General features: G+C 45.2%; 2 protein-coding genes and 1 pseudogene across 17 annotated transcripts in view; 1 reads left to right on the top strand and 2 right to left on the bottom strand.

Moving 5' to 3' along the window:
• TBXA2R (thromboxane A2 receptor) overlaps nt 1–27,106 on the bottom strand; it is a 148,506-nt gene that overhangs the window by 66,718 nt on the left and 54,682 nt on the right. The window contains exon 1 of one of the 16 annotated variants that reach the window (XM_069217146.1): nt 26,654–26,958. The exons of 13 other annotated variants lie outside the window; for them this stretch is intronic. The gene's annotated coding sequence lies outside the window, so the exon portion shown is untranslated. Of the gene's footprint in view, nt 1–24,093; nt 24,222–26,653; nt 26,959–27,106 lie in introns of those variants that run through there. 2 more of the 16 variants (XM_069217145.1, XM_069217147.1) reach the window with 2 other exon arrangements.
• Nucleotides 48–2,892, top strand: LOC138267050 (uncharacterized). The gene is made up of 4 exons (XM_069215899.1): nt 48–711; nt 863–1,180; nt 1,316–2,362; nt 2,462–2,892. The coding sequence occupies exons 1-4, from the start codon at nt 48–50 to the stop codon at nt 2,890–2,892; spliced, it is 2,460 nt and encodes an 819-aa protein (XP_069072000.1).
• Nucleotides 10,688–10,806, bottom strand: LOC138268758 (5S ribosomal RNA; annotated as a pseudogene).

The raw sequence follows: 27,106 nt of genomic DNA, 5'->3' as shown, positions 1-27,106 counted from the left end.
TGAGTAAAAATGTGCCCCAATCCACTGGTGACAGCAAGAGCGACACCATGAAAGGATCCATTGGTGACAGCAAGAACGACACCAAGAAAGGATCCACTGGTAACAGCAAGAGTGACACCAACAGAGGATCTGTTGGTGACAGCAAGAACGACACCAAGAAAGGATCCATTGATGACAGCAAGAGCGACACCAAGAAAGGATCCATTGGTGACAGCAAGAACACCACCAAAAAAGGATCCATTGGTGACAGCAAGAACAACACCAAGAAAGGATCCATTGGTGACCGCAAGAGCGACACCAAGAAAGGATCCATTAGTGACAACAAGAGCGACACCAAGAAAGGGTCCATTGGTGACAGCAAGAACGACACCAAGAAAGGATCCATTGGTAACAGCAAGAGTGACACCAAGAAAGGATCCGTTGGTGACAGCAAGAATGACACCAAGAAAGGATCCATTGGTGACAGCAAGAGCGACACCAAGAAGGGATCCATTGGTGACAGCAAGAACAACACAAAGAAAGGATCCATTGGTGACAGCAATAGTGACACCAAGAAAGGATCCATTGTTGAGAGCAAGAACAACACCAAGAAAGGATCCCTTGGTGACAGCAAGAGCGACAGCAAGAAAGGATCCACTGGTGACAGCAAGAACGACACCAAGAAAGGACCCATTAGTGACAACAAGAGCGACACCAAGACAGGATCCATTGGTGACAGCTAGAGTGACACCAAGAAAGGATCCATTGGTGACCGCAAGAGCGACACCAAGAAAGGATCCATTAGTGACAACAAGAGCGACACCAAGAAAGGGTCCATTGGTGACAGCAAGAACGACACCAAGAAAGGATCCATTGGTAACAGCAAGAGTGACACCAAGAAAGGATCCGTTGGTGACAGCAAGAACAACACCAAGAAAGAATTCCCTTGGTGACAGCAAGAGCGACACCAAAAAAGGATCCATTGGTGACAGCAAGAGCGTCAGCAAGAAAGGATCCATTTGTGACAGCAAGAACGACACCAAGAAAGGATCCACTGGTGACAGCAAGAATGACACCAAGAAAGGATCCATTGGTGACAGCAAGAGTGACACCAAGAAAGGATCCATTGGTGACAGCAAGAACGACACCAAGAAAGGACCCATTAGTGACAACAAGAGCGACACCAAGAAAGGATCCATTGGTGACAGCTAGAGTGACACCAAGACAGGATCCATTGGTGACAGCTAGAGTGACACCAAGAAAGGATCCATTGGTGACAGCAAAAGAGGCACCAAGAAAGGATCCATTGGTGACAGCTAGAGTGACACCAAGAAAGGATCCATTGGTGACAACAAGAACGACACCAAGAAAGGATCCATTAGTGACAACAAGAGCAATACCAAGAAAAGATCCAGTGGTGACAGCAAGAACAACACCAAGAAAGGATCCATTGGTGACAACAAGAGCGACACCAAGAAAGGATTCATTGGTGACAACAAGAGCGACACCAAGAAAGGATCCATTGGTGACAGCAAGAGCTACACCAAGAAAGGATCCATTAGTGACAGCAAGAGCAACACCAAGAAAGGATCCATTGGTGACAGCAAGAATGACACCAAGAAAGGATCCATTGGTGACAGCAAGAATGACACCAAGAAAGGATCCATTGGTGACAGCAAGAACACCACAGAGAAAGGATCCATCGGTGACAGCAAGAGCGACACCAAGAAAGGATCCATTAGCGACAGCAAGAGCGACACCAAGAAAGGATCCATTAGTGACAAGAGCGACACCAAGAAAGGATCCATTGGTGACAGCAAGAGTGACACCAAGAAAGGATCCATTAGTGACAGCAAGAGCGACACCAAGAAAGGATCCATTAGTGACAACAAGAGCGACACCAAGAAAGGATCCAATGGTGACAGCAAGAGTGACAAGAAAGGATCCATTGGTGACAGTAAGAGCGACACCAAGAAAGGATCCATTGGTGACAACAAGAGTGACACCAAGAAAGGATCCATTGGTGAGAGCAAGAACGACACCAAGAAACGATCCATTGGTAAGAGCAAGAACAACACCAAGGAAGGATCCATTGGTGACAGCAAGAACGACACCATGAAAGGTTCCATTGGTGACAGCAAGAGCGACACAAAGAAAGGATCCATTGGTGACAGCAAGAGTGACACCAAGAAAGGATCCATTGGTGACAGCAAGAACAACACCAAGAAAGGATCCCTTGGTGACAGTAAGAGCGACACCAAGAAAGGATCCATTGGTGACAGCAAGAGCGACAGCAAGAAAGGATCCATTGGTGACAGCAAAAACAACACCAAGAAAGGATCCATTGGTGACAGCAAGAATGACACCAAGAAAGGATCCATTGGTGACTGCAAGAACAACACCAGGAAAGGATCCATTGGTGACAGCAAGAGTGACACCAAGAAATGATCCATTGGTGACAGCAAGAGTGACACCAAGAAAGGATCCATTGGTGACAACAAGAATGACACCAAGAAAGGATCCATTAGTGACAACAGGAGTTACCCCAAGAAAGGATCCATTGGTGACAGCAAAAGGGGCACCAAGAAAGGATCCATTGGTGACAGCAAGAGCAACACCAAGAAAGGATCCATTGGTGACAGCAAGAATGACAATAAGAAAGGATCCATTGGTTACAGCAAGAACGACAGCAAGAGCAACACCAAGAAAGGATCCATTGGTGACAGCAAGAATGACACCAAGAAAGGATCCATTGGTGACAGCAAGAACAACACCAAGAAAGGATCCATTAGTGACAGCAAGAGCCACACCAAGACAGGATCCATTGGTGACAGCAAGAACGACAGCAAGAGCAACACCAAGAAAGGATCTGTTGGTGACAGCAAGAACAACACCAAGAAAGGAGAGTCTTAGTTGCCCATATAAACATGAATATGTCCTTAACTCCTTGCAATGTCAATGAATAGCACAAAGTTGTAAAGTGTCCACAATGTCATACATGGAGCACTGGATACCTCCTAAGGGTGTTGGTGAGATTTAATTCACTTTAACCATGAATGTGACACACCTTTTTTCCCAGACCAGGATTAACGTTTACCCCACTGGATCCTGCATGGAACATGTCTGTATGTGTACACATTCACAGTAACCCACACATCATGTGAGCAGTTGACGGGCAGTTTTTCAAACATGGAGCCTGACGTGGTCATGCCAGAACCGAAGTCCCACCTCAGAACCATAGTGATGTCAGAAGACAGGGTCATGGTTTTTTCTTTGGTGGGTTGCTCTTCTCCAAGACTCCAAAATGAGAGGGTAAAGTTGCCCGTTGAACGTGTGTTGCTGCAATGGAAATAGTTCAATGTGCCCAGTCTGGTTCTGTGACCTGTTCCCCTGTCCCCCATACTCCCTCCTCCTCACTCACTTTCCCAGATCCTCACTTTATCCATCTCTGCAGCAGTAAAAGCCAAACCGCTGTCACTCCACCAACACAGCGCTCAAACCATTGCAATATTTCTCCCGCTGGCGCCCTCAGCACATTGAGCCAGCTAAATATATTATTAAGTCATTGCAGACCTGTTAAAGCAGCCAAGCAACTGTCCCAGAGATAAAATGTCGTAAGCACAAAGCGAGTTCAAACAAAGGGCCTAACGCAGTGCTATCATCGCGATTGCTCAACACAGGTCTCACAAGATGCAAGCGGCAGCATGGCGGCGGCCATTTTGAGCCTTTGTTGCCTGAGAGTTATACATTCACAGCTGTTTAGTCTGGGGCCAATCAGACTTGAAAGATAGCATAAGAGGTGTTAATAGGGAGAAAAGAGACAGTTACCTGAAACTCTGAGGCTAGGAGGAGAGGGTGTCATTGGTACAGGTTTAGCTCACATAAGAGTGCTGCAAAGTTCCTCTTTAATGTATTCAGCTCACCATCAGCCAAAATGCAGATACAGGGCCTCATTACGACATTGGCAGCAAATGCCGCCTGCCGCCAAGGCGACAGCCGCCAACATACGGTCTGGCCATGGCATTATGACCATAGACACAATTCCGCCAGTAGGCTGGCGGAATTCTGTCTACGGTCATGGTGGTGGACAGCGCCATGCCAGCAAAACACCTCCTACGTATCATGTTCCATAATACGGCCTGGTGGTGTTTTACTGGTGGACGCTGCTGCTGGCAGCAGCGCCGAGTCCCGTCTCCTGCAGGAGGATCCTCTGCAAACAGGTAATTTGGGTTCTCTGACAGGAGAGAGGGGTGGGGGGTGTTGTGTGCGTGTGTGTGTGTGACTGAGTGTGAATGCTTGCATACGTGCGTGCATGAGTGGGTGTGAGTGTACGTGCATGTTGTGTCATGAGATTGCGTGTGTGCCTGGATGTATGTTCATGAGTGTTGCTGTGAGTGTGTATGAATGCGTGGCTGAATTTGTGTATGCGTGTGTGTATGGGTGTGTATGTATGTACGTGTATGTGTGTAAATGTGTGGGGGTTCAGGAGAGGGAGGGGGAGGGTGGAGGAGGACTCTGTGGAGGAGGAGGGGAGCAGGGGAGACCCCTATCAGTGGCAGGGAAAAATTCTCTGGCACTGATAGTGCCCACCGCCATGGTTTCTGTGGCGTTACAGAAACCACGGAAACCATGGCGGTGGGCGGGGTCAAAATGCCATGGGCGGCCTAGTGATGGCCACTGGGCTGGAGACTATACTCTCCAGCCCGGCGGTCGTTACCACCGTGGCGGTTGGTGTGTTGACTTGGTGGTTTGGCTTTGGCCAAACCGCCAATGTCATAATAGTGGAGGTAGGTACCGTCAGCCTGTTGGCGGTAATACCTCCACTATACCACCAACCGCTGGGGTCATAATGAGCCCCATAGTCAGTTTCAGCTGCAAATAAAATAACAATAGCTGACATCCCTTAAATAGTGATACAGAGTAATAAAAACAACTCTTGAGGTAAGTAACTTAATTACCTAAATGTAAAAGAAGAAAAAGGGTTATGATTGATATTAACCAACTCACCAGCTCCACATGACTTGATATTCTTATTTCATAGTCAACGAGCCCTGATTACTAGCACCCTGATTGGTGGGTAAGCAGGAGAATCATTAAAAAATTCACATCAACATTCAGGCTCCTGCAGCATCTAGAGAGGGTGCCCCTCCTCAGACACGTGAACCCTACCAAATGTAAGAGATGTGTGAACCAGTGAAGACCTACCTTACACGCCGGGAGGGGAGGGGTCATACATCTCACCTAAATTACCATTGGTCACGGCTGAACTGGACACCCAGGGTATAGATGAGGATATTACTCACTGACTGACAAATGAACTGACACAAAGTTAGACAGGAGTAACTCCTGCTATTTATAGTGTTATTAATGTCAAACCAGTGGTTGCAAGCACTCACAACAAATGTCCGCTGATGCTAAACAAATTAATAATTCAGAAATGAAGTGAAATCGTTTGTTAGGAGTGGGTGAAGTTTATAGATGTTATAAACTTTCCACTTTCTTAACGTTGCATAGTTATGTAAACTTTGCAAAACGTTAATCAAGGGTGAAAATTCTTGTAAAACAAGGTTATGGGCAAAAAGATTGTAAGAGAATTCTCCCACTTAAAGTGATCCAATTTACTTTTCTAAAGGCTGTGAAACTTGCACAGTTTTGAAGACTTGGCGAAATTTGTTTAGGAAAACCTTTGCAACTGTGCAGTCCTCGTGGTTAGCAAGAATGACTTTAATTGGAGCGTTCCATCGCTTGCCTTTAATATATGCATTTATTAGAGAATTTATAGCACGTACCATGCTAAACGTGGGACAAACGTCTGCAGAAGCCGATTAGATAAATTTAGTCAATGACTTAAAATGATTTTTGTAATCAGTCTAACAATTTTATCCAATGTGTTCGACACAGTACATATATACAGGGAGTGCAGAATTATTAGGCAAATGAGTATTTTGACCACATCATCCTCTTTATGCATGTTGTCTTACTCCAAGCTGTATAGGCTCGAAAGCCTACTACCAATTAAGCATATTAGGTGATGTGCATCTCTGTAATGAGAAGGGGTGTGGTCTAATGACATCAACACCCTATATCAGGTGTGCATAATTATTAGGCAACTTCCTTTCCTTTGGCAAAATGGGTCAAAAGAAGGACTTGACAGGCTCAGAAAAGTCAAAAATAGTGAGATATCTTGCAGAGGGATGCAGCACTCTTAAAATTGCAAAGCTTCTGAAGCGTGATCATCGAACAATCAAGCGTTTCATTCAAAATAGTCAACAGGGTCGCAAGAAGCGTGTGGAAAAACCAAGGCGCAAAATAACTGCCCATGAACTGAGAAAAGTCAAGCGTGCAGCTGCCACGATGCCACTTGCCACCAGTTTGGCCATATTTCAGAGCTGCAACATCACTGGAGTGCCCAAAAGCACAAGGTGTGCAATACTCAGAGACATGGCCAAGGTAAGAAAGGCTGAAAGACGACCACCACTGAACAAGACACACAAGCTGAAACGTCAAGACTGGGTCAAGAAATATCTCAAGACTGATTTTTCTAAGGTTTTATGGACTGATGAAATGAGAGTGAGTCTTGATGGGCCAGATGGATGGGCCCGTGGCTGGATTGGTAAAGGGCAGAGAGCTCCAGTCCGACTCAGACGCCAGCAAGGTGGAGGTGGAGTACTGGTTTGGGCTGGTATCATCAAAGATGAGCTTGTGGGGCCTTTTCGGGTTGAGGATGGAGTCAAGCTCAACTCCCAGTCCTACTGCCAGTTCGTGGAAGACACCTTCTTCAAGCAGTGGTACAGGAAGAAGTCTGCATCCTTCAAGAAAAACATGATTTTCATGCAGGACAATGCTCCATCACACGCATCCAAGTACTCCACAGCGTGGCTGGCAAGAAAGGGTATAAAAGAAGGAAATCTAATGACATGGCCTCCTTGTTCACCTGATCTGAACCCCATTGAGAACCTGTGGTCCATCATCAAATGTGAGATTTACAAGGAGGGAAAACAGTACACCTCTCTGAACAGTGTCTGGGAGGCTGTGGTTGCTGCTGCATGCAATGTTGATGGTGAACAGATCAAAACACTGACAGAATCCATGGATGGCAGGCTTTTGAGTGTCCTTGCAAAGAAAGGTGGCTATATTGGTCACTGATTTGTTTTTGTTTTGTTTTTGAATGTCAGAAATGTATATTTGTGAATGTTGAGATGTTATATTGGTTTCACTGGTAATAATAAATAATTGAAATGGGTATATATTTCTTTTTGTTAAGTTGCCTAATAATTATGCACAGTAATAGTAACCTGCACACACAGATATCCCCCTAACATAGCTAAAACTAAAAACAAACTAAAAACTACTTCCAAAAATATTCAGCTTTGATATTAATGAGTTTTTTGGGTTCATTGAGAACATGGTTGTTGTTCAATAATAAAATTAATCCTCAAAAATATAACTTGCCTAATAATTCTGCACTCCCTGTATGTACAGAATGTAGAATGAGTATTTAATTGACCACCATCAGGTGTATGAATTGCTAAATCAACCGAGTCAGAATTCGGATCATCGCAGATCATACTTCAGCTGTTTAGTTATGATGAGCTCAGGAGACACATTCCAACACTCTGCTCATTCACAGGGAGCCATGTTGAAGATCAACAGAACACCACGCATCCCTCGGATTGATGCATCCTGAATGCTGAGAGTCAGAGTTATATTCTTTGGGAAAGGTGGAAAGAGGCAGTGCATTCCAGTTCAGAGTTAATACACAGTTGAAATCAAAGAAGGACTAACGTCCCTAGATAGCTACAGAAGAAGACATCAAAGAAGGACTAAAGTACCTAGATACCTACAGAAGAAGACATCATTTTCTGAATTATTTTTATTGGCATTAAATGTGGTTGGTCTGGAAAGTTTAAGGCATAAAATAGTAGAACACGGCAATCTTTTTTGACTTGTTAATAAAGCCAATAAAAATAGAGCAGCTTAAAAGAGATTCTAACGTTTATGGCCTTTTCTTAAAGAGTGGTGTCAAACAATTAAAACAATAGGGAGTTTCATAGTGCATCTGTTTTATTGTAAGTTGGCGCTGGTCGCAAGTGTCCTTGGCAAGTTATGACCTAAATGGAGCCTATTGGAAAGACCTCAACCAATTGCCAAGTGGAACAAGCACATGGAACTTCTCCAGGGTCCTTAGTCACGGCAGTTCTGAACCTGATGATGCCAGAACCGTCCTCATTGATCGACTCAACGGGCACATTTAACGCTGGGTGAAGAGAGCAAGCTTGGTTCCACTATAAAAGGCTGCCTGGCCCAGGACGTCACCCACATCCACCCACAGGACGCAGATGGTTATAGAAGAGAGACTATGAGTTACACTCATACTTTATCTGGGGAATTTTGGGACTTTTACAAACATGGAACCTTATCAGTCAGTCCTCTGTGTAACCCTTTCTGAGTGAATATATATGTATATGTTTGTATACATTTCCAGACCACAGTTCATGTGACAGGACGTAAGTGTCAAAATCAAGGGTGGGTGGAATGTTTAATTCTTCCCATAGAATTGGTGGAATTTGACAGCTCAGCATTTTTCTTGTCACGTGGAGCTCCAGTCTAATTCTGTCAATCAACATCAGGAAGAATTATTTTCCTGTGAGGCTCCAGAAATGTGAGTTGGCAAATGTTAACGAGATTTGGCATCCCATAGCACAATTTTCAAACGCGGGTGGTGAAAGGCAGTCGCAGGTGGTCATGGTCAGAAGGCTGCTTCTCAAGTAGATTTGCTGCAGTTCGAGTATATTTTGTACTCGAGTGGCAGCAAAATAACTTAAATGGCTGAGCACTCTTGCACACCACATGGTGCCATTCGAGCTGATTTTTTCAGTGCTGCTCATGCTACTGGTGCTAAATTTCAGCATAAGTAGTGCCGTGTACATATTTTGTGCCTGTTGGCGGAGCTCTACAGAATTTCACAGATATTTATGCAACTCTGCAGAATTCTGCAGAGTGAAACTCTGCAAGACCTGCCAGCCCCAATCAAGACTTAAAAAACACAATATTTAGGCACTTATGGTAAGTTACGCTACCATAACCCACAAAGCATAGCTCATGACATCATGCATGACCTCACAAATGATAACATCAACGGCAATATTGGAGCCATCACTTATTATGTGTGGAATAATGACTTTACACCTGAGTGATTACATAAACATAAAATCTTTTAGTTACACATGAATATTTTACAAATCTAATGCAGATAAAAGTCTGCAGTAAAGATGGGCATTGATATAAGTTTCACCCACATGAAGTAGTCATGAAATGACAAAGAGCAGACATTGTCACAAAGGTTTTATAGAGACAAATTGTTACAGAAACTTTGCCCGAGATGCTAGGCAGCAGTACCCCTGACCGCTGCTAGGTGTCTTTGCAGTTGTAAATAAAGCAACAAGGCAGCAGTTCCACTAACCACCACTAGGTGTCCCTGTAGTTGCAAATAGCGCAAAGAGCAACAGTACAACTGATGCCTGTAATATGTCCATAGAGGTTCAAAGGGAGAAAAGAGACAGCAGTACCACTGACTACTGCTAGATGTCCTTAGAGATTTATAGAGAGCAAGGCGGCAGCAATACGACTGGCCACTGCTAGATAGCCACACAGTTTTAAATAAAGCAACAAGGCTGTGGTGCCACTGGCTGGTACTAGATGCACCACAGTTTCACCTAGTGGAGCATTGTCCTTAGATGTTCCCACAGTTACCTTAGACTGAAACTTGGCAGAAGTGCCATTGACCTTTAGGAGATGTTCATGCAGGTGTTTTGGAAAGAGAAGAAAGCCAAGAGATTCCTGTATTGATGCGCTTGAATTTTTTTTCCTGCTTCAATAAAAGGGGCTGTACATTATTTGTGGTGACGGGGTGCTCCCTCGCTGGCCTAACTTATTTCTCTAATCTCTGGTGGGAGAAGATATTTCAAGGTCCTGAATTGCTAGGATAGTCTGGTCACCTACAGCGAGGGATTGAGATTTCTGTCCCCCTCGAGATGCAATTGTCCTTCCATACCCATTCTACATACAGAACACAGGGAGCAGTTAGAGTTTTGGAGACAGGTTACTCAGCCACAAACGTCGCAGAGTTACCTGTCCACTAAACTGACAGTCTACCCGCTCTATTTAGACTTTGGGGGGCTGTCATGTTTCTGTGGGTGGCGTACTTGCTAACTCCTACAGCAGAACCCCTACACTAGTGGCCGTACAGACAAGGTACCCTCAATGTAAGTACCTCAACTTGTCCACCAATTTTAGGGGGAGGAACCTTTGATCTACTTTTTTTCTGCGTGGGACCACCAGAAAAAGTGTGATGGTGTCAAACAGAAAAAAAGACAAATCACCTCTGGGGGTCAATACTCCAAAAGGCGGTGCACCGTGATCTGTATACAACAAGTGTATATGTAGGAGAAAGAAAGTCCAATGTGACAATATACATAAACAGTTCTTTCAATTTAATGTTTCATAGACAGTCGAAAATGTTGATTCCACACGATCCCGTGGGCGAAGTGAATCAAAATCAAAAATAGTGCAGAAAAATGGCCTCGTATTCTTGCAATCACTGCAATTTCATAAACAAAAGATATGTTCAGGATAAGCAGCCAATAAAAGATATGTTCAGAATAAGCAGCCAACGCGTTTCGCCCGACACAGGGCTTCTTCAGGGCGGTGCCTATGGCACCTGGTATTCCCAGGCGGTCTCCCATCCAAGTACTAACCAGGCCCGATGCTGCTTAGCTTCTGAGATCAGACAAGATCAGGCGTATTCAGGGTGGTATGGCCATAGCTCTGGGGGTCATTAATATTTTGTATGTTTTCTGCTTTGGGAGTTTGTTGTCAAAAACAAAGAGTTTACTGAGTGGACACATAAAAAACACAGCAGCTGCTTAGCAAACGTACAATGCGCTTTGAGGCGCTGCCATGGCTTCCACTCCTCTGAAGGCACAGTGACCTCCACCGGGCAGGTGGAGATCTCCAAATCTGGTGGGCATGGTGAGGCCCTCCTGCCCACATCCCTTGACATTATGCTTACCTGACAATATAGAAGGATGTATGAGATGTTCAGAAGAGTGCAAGATGCAGGAGTTAGCTTCAGAAATTGGCTTTCCTAAGAACTGCAATCATGATCTGGGGGTCAGGGCAGGCTCAGGGTTGGGGGGAATCAACAGAAGGTTGTTTTTCATGGCATATTTCTCCCAACCACACCAGCCTGAGTTTGTAGGTGAGTATATGTGCTTACACAACAAAAATAACTATTTCATAAATATGGTGGGCGGTAATCCGCCTAAATGCCAGAGTGGAGGATCAGTGCCACCCACTGAATTGTGGGTGGTGGGGGCACCCTATTTTTACATAAGCCCTTATTTTCTGCTGAGTATCAGGAGATGAGGTTGCCACAGACAATCATGGTCTGTGCCTTCCTTAAATGAAAAGCCAGCACTGGGTCTGGGTATAATGTAAATTGCTATGAACTCTAAAGGCAGATAGGAATGTTGGCCTTTATCTGTGGAATACGATGGAGACTGTATCCTGCTGTGTGGCAATACTGCAAACCCTAGCTGTGGAGCATCCATATGGTTCCCACTGCTCTGGTATGTGGCCCAGCTGTTTAAGTGAAATGTCAAATAATATTTATGGAGCATAATTTTCAAATCAGGGATTATGGAACTGAGACCCATACCCTTTGGTTGGCACCACCCAGGCACTGAGCATCATAGCAGGCCAAGCTTTGAATATTCCGTTAATGCAGAGGCTCAGTGCAAGATAACTCTATTGAGCCTGTCAAGGGGTTAAATTGGACTTGCATCAGTTACTAGGAATATCCTGGAATTCCTTTGGCTTCCCGCTCTGTTTGTGGGGCACAGAACTGTGATGACTGTAGACTGTTCATAAACCTATCACAAATCTGAGGTATTTGTTCATTATAAAAGAATTGTGCAGCACAACTTTTTTCTACTTTGATTGTGGAGGGATATACGATTGCATCACCACCATCACGAATGCAGGTGTCCCCAAGAAACGTCAAAAGTACCACAGTTAAAAGCAGAACATAAGACACCGTCATACCACAGAGCCGGTGTGGCTTATTTTATGTCCTCATATGGTCCATTCAAGGAAAAAATACCAACCAGCAGAGTAGCAGGTATGAAACACCACATTTCTCGTATTCAAAAAGTAGCAGAAGATAAAATAGATGCATTAACCAAGGGTCTGGCCTCATTCCATTAAGACGCTGACAATATTTCGACAAAGTACTACTGAAGTAAAACAGTGCTCAGGTTTACTTTATGACTCTGTGAACAGCCCTGGGTCACACTTAACAACCTCAGTGAAGGATATTGCAAGGCAGGATGCCACGATGTCAGATATGGAAGACAGAATGGAAAGAAGAAACATGTGTATTCTGGGCATGGCAGAAGGCAGGGATTCTGAGATCACTGAAATCTGCCTCAAATTACTCCTTCCTTCCCTTATCACCGCCCCATTGACAGAACCAGATATCTGCATCGAGTGGCATATAACGCAACAGCACAAAAACTGCTACAGAGAAACCTTCTACGACTCATAAGGATCTCGAGCTATTAGCACCGTGTGTCGCGGCCAGGCTGGCTATTGGGAGTTTGTTTTTGACAAATAGAAAAGTTTGCTGAGTGGTTGCATGAAACATGGCAGATGTTGGCCCTGATTTTTCCTACTTCCTGCGGTTAGCTGCAGCAGAGACAGAGGGGGTTTGACTAGGGAGACAGAGCAAGAGAGACGGAGAGCAACTTTGAACATTTTTGCCACGGCTGCTTTTGATTTTGAGCCCAGCCCTGCTGAGTGCAGCTCCTGGCGGCGACCGTAAAACAAAGACAGATGCTGTGCAACAAAGACAAACTATTCTAAGAGAACAGTTGTGGGACCACAGTATTGCAGATGGAGCAAAGTGTGGATTCAAGAAATACTTTGATCTATTCCTTTTGTCAGTCCAATCTCACACAGGAAGATTGTGATATATTTTTAAGCAATGGTAGCACTTGTAATGGAGGCTTTTATACTTTTAAAAATGGGCAGGATCAGAGATTGGCAACAAGGCAGCATTGTTAATGGGACGCCACAAGCCTTGCTCTGCATGGTTGCCCTGTTTTAATTACACAGTATGCACTGCCCTGCAGGGCTGCAATATGTGTAATTAGTCAGTACTAGCCTTTTTCAGAAAGGCTTCTGCACTTAACCTGTGACTGCATCATCACTTCCCTGAAGGCTGGCTGTACTTGTAACTTCACAGTACCAACCCCTGACAGTAATGGCAAGTCTTGGTGGGATGACAATACTTGTTCATATGAAAGTGGCAGCACTCCTCCATAGGCATGCTATGTTTTTGGTGTGTCACTGGCATCTCTTCTCAGCAGAGATGCTATACCTTTGATGGGTTAGTGCCACACTTCGACAGAGAAGGCGTGCTTCATACGTCACTACCAACACTTCTTAGGAGAGATGCTATTCCTGTGATGGGTTAGTGCCACACTTCAACAGAGAAGTCGTGCTTCATACGTCACTACCAACACTTCTTAGGAGAGATGCTATACCTGTGATGGGTTAGTGCCACACTTCGACAGAGAAGGCGTGCTTCATACGTCACTACCAACACTTCTTAGGAGAGATGCTATACCTGTGATGGGTTAGTGCCACACTTCAACAGAGAAGTCGTGCTTCATACGTCACTACCAACACTTCTTAGGAGAGATGCTATACCTGTGATGGGTTAGTGCCATACTTCGACAGAGAAGGCGTGCTCGATACATCACTACCAACACTTCTTAGGAGAGATGCTATACTTTTGATGGGTCTGTACCTGCACTTCTCAACAAGTATACGATGCTTTTGATCTGTCATTAGCAGCACTTAAGCAACAGACGGAATCTAATTTTTGATGGGTCAGTACCAGATGTTCTTAACAAGGACACTATACTTTTGATGTGTCACTACTGGCATTTCTCGATAGAAATAATGCACTTCTTTCGGGTCAGTATCAGAGCTTCGTAACAAAAACACTATGGAGCCGATTATGGGTCTGGCGGTCACAAGACCACCAGACGTGCAGTGGCAGTCAGACCGCTGCAGCTGTGGTTTCCTGATCGCCACATTGTGAGGTTGGCAGGCAGACCCACCAAACTACAGCCGTTCTTGCCAGGATGCAAGATTCTGATGGCTGATTACACCAGTAGCGCAGCGGTCTCCTCGTCGAGAGTTTGGCGGATGGATGTTTCCGCCCACCAAACTCCTAATGAACCCCTATACTTTTGATTGGTCAGTCTCAGCACTTCTCAACAGAGATGCTCTACTTCTGGCTGGACAGCAGGAGCACTTCACATGACAGCTTCTCTGAATGCCCTGGATCTGACAGGATCAGCATTTACAGTGTAGACGCTGTACTTTTAACAGGACACATTCGGCAGGATTGCTCACGTTTAATGAGTTAGTATGAGCACTTATCAGCAGATCGGTTGAACTGTAATGGGTTATTCCTAGCACTTCTCAGCCGGACTACCCCCACTTGAATCGGTACGTATAGGCGCTTCTTAACAGAGCCGTCTTACTTTTAAAGGGACAGTATTCGAACTGTATCACAAGGGCTCCTAAACACAGATGGAATTGTGCCGGCTGCCTTACTATTATCTTAATGGGATGGGTGTCCCACTTCACCTTGGCACTGCTGGACATAAAGAGCTGATAATGGAAAATCCACTTTTTTTTAGAAGAAAAGATCAATTCTGCTGGCAGAACTGTTAAAGGCCCTGATTATGAGTTCAGGTATTATTTACCTATGTGATACGTCAATACCATGGGGTACGTTATTTATCAGGTGTGGTAAATAACACCTATTACAAGTTAGTGAGGCATAACATGCGGATTTTGGTGTCCAACGCACCTAAATACGCATGGTACGGTAAATACCGTATAATATTCTCGTGTAAAAATTCAGCAGGTTCTGACCTGCCGAAATGTAGGGAGTTGAGGCATTTAGAGCAACCGTTATTTATCCGATGTGTTAAATTAATGTATGTCGGAACAACGCATGCTAGAACCATGCATGCCTGAACAACGTGGTAGCAACAATGACAGCGTTCTTACCACTAATGCCTTTACCACGAATGACTTAACAACGATTTATCATTGTAAATGCATTCCTGGTAAAGGCATGCGTGGAATGGCATGCATGGTTCCAGCATGCGGCCCCCCTAATCCCCCACCCCCACTCCTAACACTACTGCGACTAACCCCCACCCCCTGCCCTAAAATTACCCGGACCCCTCACCCCGCACCTAAAACCACCCCAATCCCTGCCCCTAAAACATAAAACTACCCCGACCCCTTATCCCGCCCCTAAAACCACCCCAACCCCCACCCCTAAAATTACCATGACCCTCCACCCTGCCCCTAAAACCACCCTAACCCCCACCCGCCCCTAAAACCTAAACTACCCTGACCCCCCACCCCACCTCTAAAACCTAAACTACCCCTACACCCCACCCTGCCCCTAAGACCTAAACTACCCCAAACCCTCGCCCCTAAAACTACCGCCGCCCCTAAAACCTAAAACTACCCCGAGCCCACCCCTAAAACCTAAACTACCCCAACCTCCCACCCCTAAAACTACTGCGACCCTCCACCCCGCTCCTAAAACCTAAAATTACCCCAACCCCGTCCCTAAAATTACAGCAACCCCCTCCCCGTCCCTAAAACCACCCCAGCCCCCCAACTACCCCTAAAATTATTGCGAGCCCCCTAAAACCACCCCACACCTCCGCCCCTAAAACTACTGCGAACCCCACCCCACCCTAAAATTACCGCAACCCCTCACCCCCGCCCTAAAATAACTGCGACCCCCCACTCCGGCCCTAAAACCACCCCAACCCCCACCCCTAAAATGACTGCGACCCCCCCACCCCTTCCCCAAAACAACACCCCAAGCCCCCCTTCCCACTCCTAAAACCTAAACTACCCCAACCCCACCCCTGCCCCTAAAACTACTGCGACCCCTCACCCTGCCCCTAAAACCTACAATTACACCCTTAAAACTACTCCCCAACCCTACCCCAGCCCCACTTACCTGACCGCTTCCTCTACGATCCATTTTGCATGTTTGTTGTTCCGGACATGTGTGGTTAAGGCAGAGGAAAACAGGGTCGTTGTTCAGAAAAGCGTTGTTCCGCTTTTGTGGACCCCGACCCTCGTAGTTCCGGCGTCGTTCCTCAGGCTGCTTCCCGTGTTAGATATCTACCAACTCGTAATTTCGACCCGTGCGTAAATATATCGACCACCTCTTAATCAGGTTCAGAGTTAATCCCCATTTGTCTCAAACATAGGCAGAGCACTGTGGAGGAAATTCCACCGGTGGATTCCCCACTGGAAGAGAGCCCCCTAATGGAACATTTACCATAAGCTTTAGAGAAACTGGAGACATTTCAGGTACCACCAAGATCTAGCTCTGACATTGAGTTGGATAGCAGTTGTCGTTATTCAACAAGATATCATTATCACCATGGTTGGTGAGACCATAAGGCAAGGTAAAGTCATCACCTTGGTCCCATCCTGCATCCAACATCTGTTTCCACAATGGAGCAGCAAATATGCCACTTTTTTGGGACTGAGGAAGTAACTGGCAAAATTTAATTTTGCCAGTGGCGCCAAAAATCTTGGCAACATTCATGTTCCTTAGGATTGTGCAGAACTGATGAGGAGGGAGCAAGGACTGGGAGACAGAAGTCCCCGTGTGCACGTGTATTACAACTTCAAGCACAAAAGTGTAATCTATTACAGAAAGAGGAGTGACATTTAAAATAACTATAGAAAACAAATCATTTGAGTTGTGAAAGCCAAATTCTAATGAACCCGATTCAATTGTTTAAACATTTTTACTATGTCCAATCAGTAGTCAAAACCCCAAAATACAAGCTGAGCTGTTAACAGTGGGGGACTGGGTCTCAGCCTGTTTTCCTGCTTTTCCAGTAAGCTAGCCCTTTTGTAAATATTTGCCTTTTTATTGATACAGTAATTATTTATATTATGGCTTGCTAGAGTGTGCGGTGAGGCTCTACAGGAGAGTGCCAAGAAATGCTAAATACAAGATTTAAGTTACTAGTTGTACTGAAGCCCTAGGGTGGGCCAGTATGCCTGGTTTTTAAGGAGAACTTTAGGAAAAACTGATTGACAATTGGAATCCAAAGGAATTATTGGACCGGTCGATGTAAACTGAGAATAAGCCAGCTATGCACTTCGTTAATACCACAAACAGAGCGGAAAACTTTATTTCTGATGCACTCGGTGCCCTGAGGAAGCAGCTGAAGTATGTTGCGAAACGTGTTGGCAGTAGTTGTAATTCGCAATAAGTAACTGGCGAAAGAGTTTGCGGCCCTGCCAAATGGAAAGTGATTGTTGTCAGGGGAGCTGCAGTGTAAAAAGAAACAAGCATTGTCAAAGCCAGTAGCTATGGTGTTGGCTTCCAGCCTTGGCTTTGTCAATGCTTTTTTTATTTTTACATTATATTTTGCAAACCTTTATTACTATGCGGCTGTTGCCCCAGCTAGCCTTTACCACGCATGCGTTACAACGCATGCGTCATTACAACGAATAGCCTTTGCCACGTACACCATTTCAACGATTGTATGCATGGTAAGCGTTGTAATGATGGTCAAGGCTATCAGCGTCGTTAGAAGAAACGAGCTGCGACGCGCCTTAGAAGTAAGGTAAGGGGGGTTGGATCTGGGGGTATGAGGTACTGTTTTAAGGAGAGGTGGGGGGTTATGTTTTAGGATGGGCGGTTTTCAGGTTAAGTGCTGGGGGCTGGGCTTGGGGGGACTGTTCTGGGGAGGGGGTGAGGGTGGGTGGTTAGGTTTTAGGGTGAGTGGGTGGTTTTCAGGTTTAGGGGGCTATTGGGCCTGGAGGGTGCTGTTTTAAGGCAGGGGCAGGGTTGGAGGGTTATGTTTTAGAGCAAAGGGGAGTTTTCAGGTTAAGTGCAGGGGGAGTTGGGTTTGGGGATGGGGGACTGTATTAGGAGGGAGTGGGGGTTAGGTTTTAGGTTTTTGGGGATTAGGGTGGGGGATTGGGTCTGGGGGTGGGGGGTTAGATTTTCAGGCAGGTGGTTTTTGGGCTTGGTGGGTATTGGGCTTGGGAGGTACTGTTTTAGGAAGGGGACGGGGAGTTTTGTTTTAGGGCAGGGGGTCAGTTTTCAGGTTCAGTGCAAAGGGGGGTTGGGCTTGGGGGTGGGGGGACTGTGTTAGGGAGGGAGGTTAGGTTTTAGGGTGGGGGTCATTTTTCGGGATTAGGGCGGGGGATTGGGTCTGGGGGTGGGGGTACTGTTTTTGTGAGGGGCAGGGGTGGGGGGTTGGGTTTTAGGGTGTGGGGCGGTTTTAGGGTTTGGGGGTATTGGGCCGCGGGGGGGGGGCTTTACCACACATATGTCTTTTAAACACATGCTTTTACAACATAATTCGTTGTAAAGGCATGCTTGGTAAGGGACATGCGTAGGTATGGCATTCTCGTTGTGACGCACTTTGTGGTAACGACGTGTGTTGCAACGGAATGTGTGGTTACGACATACAACCTGAACAGCAACAGACTAATGAATGAAGAGGCTGGCTGGAAGCGCTCTAGGTTAGTATATTTCACATGCTAACGCCAGACCTAAATATAATTTGGCAAAATGAAAGAAACAAAAAAAGAAAAAAATAGTATGCCTCTATTTCTGGATACACTTTGCGCTCATGGCGAAAAAATTGTAATTTTTGTGCTGCTTGTGGCAACACAGCACTGGTCTCATTTAAAACATTCAATGACTAAACTATGTTTTTCTTAATATACACCTCCATACTGTGTTTTTCGTTTACTGGTGGCTAGCCTGTTGTAAGCACTTTTGCTGTTACAGGAATCTGAGGCACAGGCAATGTACCCAGGATCACACGATGTGCACATGTTGTGAAGCTGAGATTAGAACTTGCTGATTTCTTCCCTCTCCAGCGGTTTAACCATCTCCCTTGAGGGAACAGCAGATCGGCCTCTTAGTAGGGTCTTATTCAAAGGAAGTGGGGTATTTAAATTAAATTACCCTCGGACCCGCGACATGGTAAATAAAGACGCTTCCTTTCGTTGGGATGCCTTGCAAAGCGGCCTTTTCGAAGACAAGGCAGTAGCAGGCGGTCGCCTAGGGCACCATCAGAGTGGTTGGGGGGCAACTGGCCTGCATGAGCCGAGATGTGGGGTCATTCGCTCGGGCGCGCAGTCAAATGGGATGGCAAGCCTGGTTGAGGGGTGTGGCCTTATTTACATAATTAATTCATTTTGGATCCATATCTGCAGCACTGATGTCTGCGACAGTCCAAGGATTCTAAGTATATCTACGAAATTCTATTTTCTTGTAGACTTTGATAGATTGGTATGTTCAGACACCATAAAGCTAAATGCTCGGAACAAGAAATTGCACAACTGCGCCCTCTAGGGCTCATCATAAGAATACAAGCATGCAAGCATCACCTACACGCTGATTCATGTGAACAAACCTGAGTACTTATCGCAAAAACCGCAGATTAAGAAGCCAAGCTCTGATTAAACTGGCTAAGGAAGTCTTCCGCTGTCAATCAATCATTCTCTGGCAATGCACGAAGGACTGGGAATGTTCTAATGGCACACAGCCAGCAGGCAGCACAATTTCACTCCCCAAATGAACCTAGAACTTAATTTTCTAAAACTCCGTTTGTGAACACCATCGACTTATCTCCCCTGGTCTCCCTGGACCTTTCAAAGATATTACTCCCTCCCGTTCATTGTACTTTACTGCTTGACGACCTATATTTACTTGTTCATTGTTATTCAACATCATTCTGTAAAGCACATTGACACCCCCCGTCCAGGGCCTTTAGGTGCTATCTCAAGAACTATAAATAAATACTATAAGTAAGTAAAGAAGCTGTGCCCCAGGTGTAATCAGTCGCTCAGAGGAAGGCCCTGTTCTCGTGCCTCTGGTGGAGAATAGGGGCGACCAGCAGGAGTCAAGGAGAGCCCCCCATCACCGCCACCATAAGTCACTGATTAAACATCAGAGGTGGAGTCCACATTCCTCCAGACAGCATGCAGCTCATTAGAGGGTATTAATATTCCTGAAATAGTTTGCTTTGAAGTTAAGCAATGTGAGGTCACTAGGCAGGACAGTCTCCAGCTGTGGTCAGGCCGGTGCCAAGGGCCTGGGGTGGTTCTGAGAAGATGATGTGTACAAAATCTGGCTGGGCCAAGAAGCAAAGACTGGACATGCGTGAGCCGATGCAAAAGTGAAGAGGGACTCATTATAAGTCGACTGAATCCACAAAATACGAATGATGTGTATTATACATCAAAACATGAGATTTGTGTCCAAATGGCAAATATTTAAGGGATAAACTGCCCCCCCTGTACATTATACGGACATTGCAAGACACGAGGAGCTCCTTTATAAGGGTATGGAACTCCAAGGTGACTTGTAATATTCTCATCATGTGCACCAGAGGGTACTTTATCCCATATAATACATGGTTACACCGTCACCTTTCCCACAAACCACTTAACTTGGTGTGGAGCTCTTTCATATCAAACAGTGAGCATGTTCGAAATTAATCACATAAAAAATCGGTTAGAAATTTGCAACCAAATATTAGAAACAATTCAATACAACTCATTTTTTTTAAGGAAAATGCTACTCTCGCCTGTAATGTGTAGAAAAATGCAGAAAGATTCCAGCTTTTCTCCTTCTAATGAGTGCACAAAATATACATATTCTCTCTACTTGTCACTGTAAACAGGAGCAGGAGAAAGAAAAGCAATGTTCCCTTTTTGTTGCTTTAAACAGCTGTTTCAATTATGCTCTGTGACCTGACCTGCCTTTCACACCAGCTGCTGGCTCTGGCAGCATACATTGTGATGTCACAACTCTCTGTAAGAACCTATAATAGTTGAGTTCTGATGTCTTTTCTTTATAATCAGCAGGTAGGTGTGTCACAAATCACTGATTATCAATAAATTAGAGACTGCTGTTTGTACAGGGATTATAGAATAATATTAAACATTTTTGTTTTATAGCGACCACATAAAAGCCCTGGCTCTTCCTGCTAGTAGATTTGATTAAGAGTTGCAAAAGCCAGGGAGCAATAGAAGTATTACTTTGAAGGACATAAGGCCACTTTTTATCAATGGATGACTTCAATCTTCCTTGGCATTGTTTACTTTTTGATGCCTTGTTTGTATGAGATGCAGTTAGTTCTTGATAAGACCTGGCTCTGGTTTACGCATGTCCTTCAACCACTAAAGGTTTGTGGAAACAATTCCGGACAGCTGCTTGACTGGGATCTCTCAAAAGGTTTACGTTTTCTTCCCACTTCTGGATGTATCCTGGACCTGAGCATTTATGTTTTTGTTTCAATTTGTCAGCCATCTTGGATATTCTATCCTTGAAAACATTTAGGACAAATCCACAATTTGCTTCTCGTTTTCTGCACATTTCTGCCCATTCTTTGGATTCTTGACTCTCTAAGACCACTTGATGTTTTTCAGCTCTCTTCTCTGCTACAAATCATCCATTAGTTCTGTAACTTGGTTTTATTGCCTGGTGTCTGAATTTGGTGAAGCATGACATATTCCTATGATCAGTTTCTTCTTCTACAAGGAAGTGGATCTCACTGCATAGGACTTCCTGTGACACCTCATATAAGGTTTTCAGTCAAATTCTGCTTACTCCTTGGAACTGTTTCTAAGTGGAGTGGTGTCTCCCTCCATTGCAGGTTTGCCACCTTCATACGTACGTCATGTGGTAGACGCTGCCCTTAGTAGGATACCTCAGGATCGTTAAGAGGTCTACTCATGTTTTTAAAGCCTTCAGTCCTTGTATCTTCACATGTGCCATCAACGCAACAAAAATTGGATTGAATCGTTTTGCTTCTAGCCTAACCTGTTTCTTAACATCCCTTAAACTTTTTTATTCATTCGACTCTCCCGAGTTAGTCTTCCTTGGAGCTCTTACCAGCAGTGACTCGTTTGTAGGGAAAGATTGCGCAGATCCATTGGAGGTTGGAGATAATGGGGGATCCACCAAAAATGTGTGACTGCCCCATCTGCCATCCTTTCCTATTTACTGCCTCATTTAGAGGTTGAACTTTGTGGTTTTCCCAACAACCTAGGTGCAACATTTAATGATGATGGGAAAACACTTCCTGCAACTGTCCCTCCCCTACTGGGGAAGATTCCTAGAGTTATTTCCAGGGATGTGGCTTTTTTATTTTCCCAATATAAAGCCACCCTCGAAGGGTTTGTTTTTGGAAAATATAAAAAGAATAAACTTGTCCACATTACTGCCATTGACTGCTGGTCAGCAGCCTTCTGCGTTTTCACCAAAACAGTTCCTGGTGATAGTTTCAGCAAAAAATGGAGGCATTGTGGCCACATTGTCTAACGAGGGTGGCCTAGCCTCCAAACCGCATGGCAGTCCGCCCGTCAGGGGCTAAATTAACCTGAACCCTTGTACCTCAGATTCCAAGGAACAAGGAGGCGCAGGGGCCTGAACCTTCAACCTTTAATTCCATGAAACAAGGGGTGCAGTGACCTAAACCCTTGTACCTCACATTTCATGGACTAAGGGGTGCAGGGACCTTAACCTTCTGCCTCATATTCCGCGAACCACGGGGTGCAGAGACCTGAACTTTCTGCCTCAGGTAAGGATGTACAGTGGTATAGGACCACCTACCTCAGGTAAGGATGCACATCGACATAGGACCACCTACCTCAGGTAAGGATGTACATCGACATAGGACCACCTACCTCAGGTAAGAATGTACATCAGCATAGGACCGCCTACCTCAGGTAAGGATGTACAGTGGCATAGGACCACCTACCTCAGGTAAGGATGTACATCAACATAGGACGGCCTACCTCAGGTAAGGATGTACAGTGGTATAGGACCGCCTACCTCACGTAAGGATACACATCGACATAGGACCGCCTACCTCAGGTAAGGATACACATCGACATAGGACCGCCTACCTCAGGTAAGCCCTCCAGTCGAACTACTGGCCAACATCCCAACCAGTGGACCAGACGCCCCCTCCCCGGGTGACAGGAAGAGACTCTGCTTCTGTTTTTACAGCAGATAAAGATATTGTTTACTGCAATATACAAGTTACAGCCCTCAAACGCTCTTCGCATAATTGTGAGTTTTTCACAAATAACTAAGCCAATTTATGTTTAGAAAGGCTGAGAGTGTGTATTCATCCACATAGGTCTGTCTGATTATTATTATGATTATTATTATTATTATGCTATATTATTCTTTTAAATTATTTTGAATATTATCATTCTTATTCTTACTATTATTATTGTGATTATTATTATGTTAATAAAAATAATAACAATAATAATAATAGTAACAATAATAATAAGAAAGACAATCAGGACAATAAGAACAATAATAATGATAATGACAATAATAACAATATTAATATAAATAGTAATAATAATAATAATGATTACTGCTGCTATTATTAGTATTAATACCATTTATTATTAATCGCAATGGTGATGATAATTCTACTATTAATAATAATAAAAATAATAATAATATTAATAATAACATAGTAATATGTTAGGTTTGTATCTAAATATGTTGGGTGCTTTGAATGGTCACCGTGAAGCGCTTGGAAGCACACATAAACACTCTGGGGTCGATCACAAAGTGATTTTTGAATGCAGAAATGATTACTACAGCAGTACTCCCCTGTACACTCTTACACGCCTTTGTGAATCTGCCCCGAAACCTCCAATTCACAGTAAGTAAAAGTGCCAAGAAGCCACAGCCCTTTGTATCTGGACTAATTCTGGATGAATATTTCTGGAATATTCCCATTTTATTGTCGTTTTAGTTGCTTTGGAGCTAATTCACAAAGGCATGTCAGAGTATGTAAAATAGTACATTAGGATTACAACTTTACAATTTAGTCCAAAATTCTATTTTCCGTAGCCATCATAGTCGATTAGCTATTTAAAAAAAAACACAATTTATTAAAAAAAAACACAATTTACATCACCCGTTCTTCCCACGGCTCTCACTCATCACATTTGATTCAGACCCCTTCCATAGTCCCAGGGTGGGTCCCTCGGCTTCACCCTTATCTCAGTGCCTTCAACTCTGTCAGCAGCCTCCCTCTGTCCCCTTCCTTTCTAATCAGCTCTCGCCAGCATCCCGCCCCCGCCTCCCACCTCCATCACCAAGGGTTCCTCCCGCCAGCATCCCGCCCCCCCCCCCCCCCCACCCCCCGCCTCCCGCCTCCCACCTCCATCACCAAAGCAAGGGTCCTTCCCGCCTCTGCACTCGGGCTTGATTCACAAAGGTAAACTGACACTTCGGTGTAGCATCACACGTTTTCGGCATTCACAAACTTATTTTATGAGTAGTATCTTTAGGACTGCGGAGCCTCCCCCCACCTGGTGGATAATCCGCACATACGAAGATAAGATCCCCCCCACCTGGTGGATAATCCGCACATATGAAGATAAGACGGGTCTGTCATTTTCTGTGTAGAGTCACGGCCATGAGCGCGGATACCCTGCAGACAGAGATAATACTTGGAAAATGTGTTTGTGAATACCAAGGAATCATAAACGTACACTAAAGTGTATTATCTTCGTGAATAAAGCACCGTACCGCGTCCAACACCTAAATCCTTGTCTCACGCCAAAGATTTAAAGCCTCTTTTGACCCATTTTAAATCTTTTTTTTTAAAATGAATCTGCCTGAAGTTTTCTTCCTCAAATTTCCTGTACATTTAGTTTGATTCTCTTCCGAAAGAAGTATCATTTTTTTTATTTTCTGTGACATGAAAATTCCCTAGCTTACTATTCCAAAAACCAGAGTGCTAGTCCATGAAAATAGTTTGACAGATATGAAAATTGTCTCTACAATTATAACTTCTAAAGAAAAAATTGTGATCAAATGACAAATTATTCAGACTATATCCGAAAGAGACAATGAAAGCGAAGCTCTGATTGACATGGTTAAACACAGCAGACATCTGCCATGTTCTACCATCCCTCGATATTCTGTTCACACCAACCATTTCCAAAGCAATAAAGAGAACACCAGCTGTAATAAAAGAATACTTACTAAACCCCCAAGGCAACCCCCCAACACTCGTCCATGCCCAAGTCACCCTAAATCAAAGTCCCGGTAATATGGTTTCATCTCGTCAGTAAATTCATGTCCCCTCTGAAGCCTCATCCACACCTCATGCCTCACAACCACTTTTTTCAGTTTGGTAACAATAGACACCTGTTACTAGTGTATACCTGCATTACACGGATGTAGTACATTCATGTGCACTAATGAGTGGCCACGCTGTCTGTCTACATAGTACTGCTGTGCCCTGGCTGGCCCTACACATTAATGCATAGCTTCATAGCACTGCTGTGCCCTGGCTGGCTGCACACATTAGTGTATACCCGTGTAACACTGCTGTGCCCTGGCTGGCTGCACATTAGTGTATACCCGTGTAACACTGCTGTACCCTGGCTGGCTGCACACATTAGTGTATACCCGTGTAACACTGCTGTGCCCTGGCTGGCTGCACACATTAGTGTATACCCGTGTAACACTGCTGTGCCCTGGCTGGCTGCACACATTAGTGTATACCCGTGTAACACTGCTGTGCCCTGGCTGGCTGCACATTAGTGTATACCCGTGTAACACTGCTGTACCCTGGCTGGCTGCACACATTAGTGTATACCCGTGTAACACTGCTGTGCCCTGGCTGGCTGCACACATTAGTGTATACCCGTGTAACACTGCTGTGCCCTGGCTGGCTGCACACATTAGTGTATACCCGTGTAACACTGCTGTGCCCTGGCTGGCTGCACATTAGTGTATACCCGTGTAACACTGCTGTACCCTGGCTGGCTGCACACATTAGTGTATACCCGTGTAACACTGCTGTGCCCTGGCTGGCTGCACACATTAGTGTATACCCGTGTAACACTGCTGTGCCCTGGCTGGCTGCACACATTAGTGTATACCCGTGTAACACTGCTGTGCCCTGGCTGGCTGCACATTAGTGTATACCCGTGTAACACTGCTGTGCCCTGGCTGGCTGCACACATTAGTGTATACCCGTGTAACACTGCTGTGCCCTGGCTGGCTGCACACATTAGTGTATACCCGTGTAACACTGCTGTGCCCTGGCTGGCTGCACACATTAGTGTATACCCGTGTAACACTGCTGTGCCCTGGCTGGCTGCACACATTAATGTATACCCGTGTAACACTGCTGTGCCCTGGCTGGCTGCACACAGCTGCACACATTAGTGTATACCCGTGTAACACTGCTGTGCCCTGGCTGGCTGCACATTAGTGTATACCCGTGTAATACTGCTGTGCCCTGGCTGGCTGCACACATTAGTGTATACCCGTGTAATACTGCTGTGCCCTGGCTGGCTGCACATTAGTGTATACCCGTGTAATACTGCTGTGTCCTGGCTGGCTGCACACATTAGTGTATACCCGTGTAACACTGCTGTGCCCTGGCTGGCTGCACACATTAGTGTATACCCGTGTAACACTGCTGTGCCCTGGCTGCGCACGGTGTCTTACCTGGTCATTAGTGCCCTCTAATAGTGAACTCCCGCTTGCACGACGCGCTTCCTGCCAGGCTGGCTCTGCCCGGGCACCTCGGGCCCTGGCCCCGCAGAGCCTGTTAATGAAGCAGGAGGAAGAGGCTGATTGCTCGGAGTGCAGCGAGGAGCCTTCATCCATTAACGGGCTCCTGTCTGCTGGGATTGATTCCAGCCCAGACCGGCGTTCAAGTCCTTTCTGAGGGTTGTTTATGTGAGCGGGTCTCCGTCCCTCGACGGGGAGTCGGTATCCGCCTTTCATCCTTCCTCGCCCCCCGTCCAGAAGATTCACTCTGTGGAAAGTACGGCCCAACAGCTGGAATGCAGTCAGTCTAATCCCTCGTTATACACAAAGGGGCCATTGCTCAGAGGCACAGTGTTCAAGGCAAGGGCAGCCAGAAATTATATGGCGAGCTTTTATGCGGCATATGAC

Source organism: Pleurodeles waltl, chromosome 12 (assembly GCF_031143425.1).
Source record: "Pleurodeles waltl isolate 20211129_DDA chromosome 12, aPleWal1.hap1.20221129, whole genome shotgun sequence".
NCBI classification, from domain to species: Eukaryota; Metazoa; Chordata; class Amphibia; order Caudata; family Salamandridae; genus Pleurodeles; species Pleurodeles waltl.
This window is presented reverse-complemented; position numbering and strand designations above follow the sequence as displayed.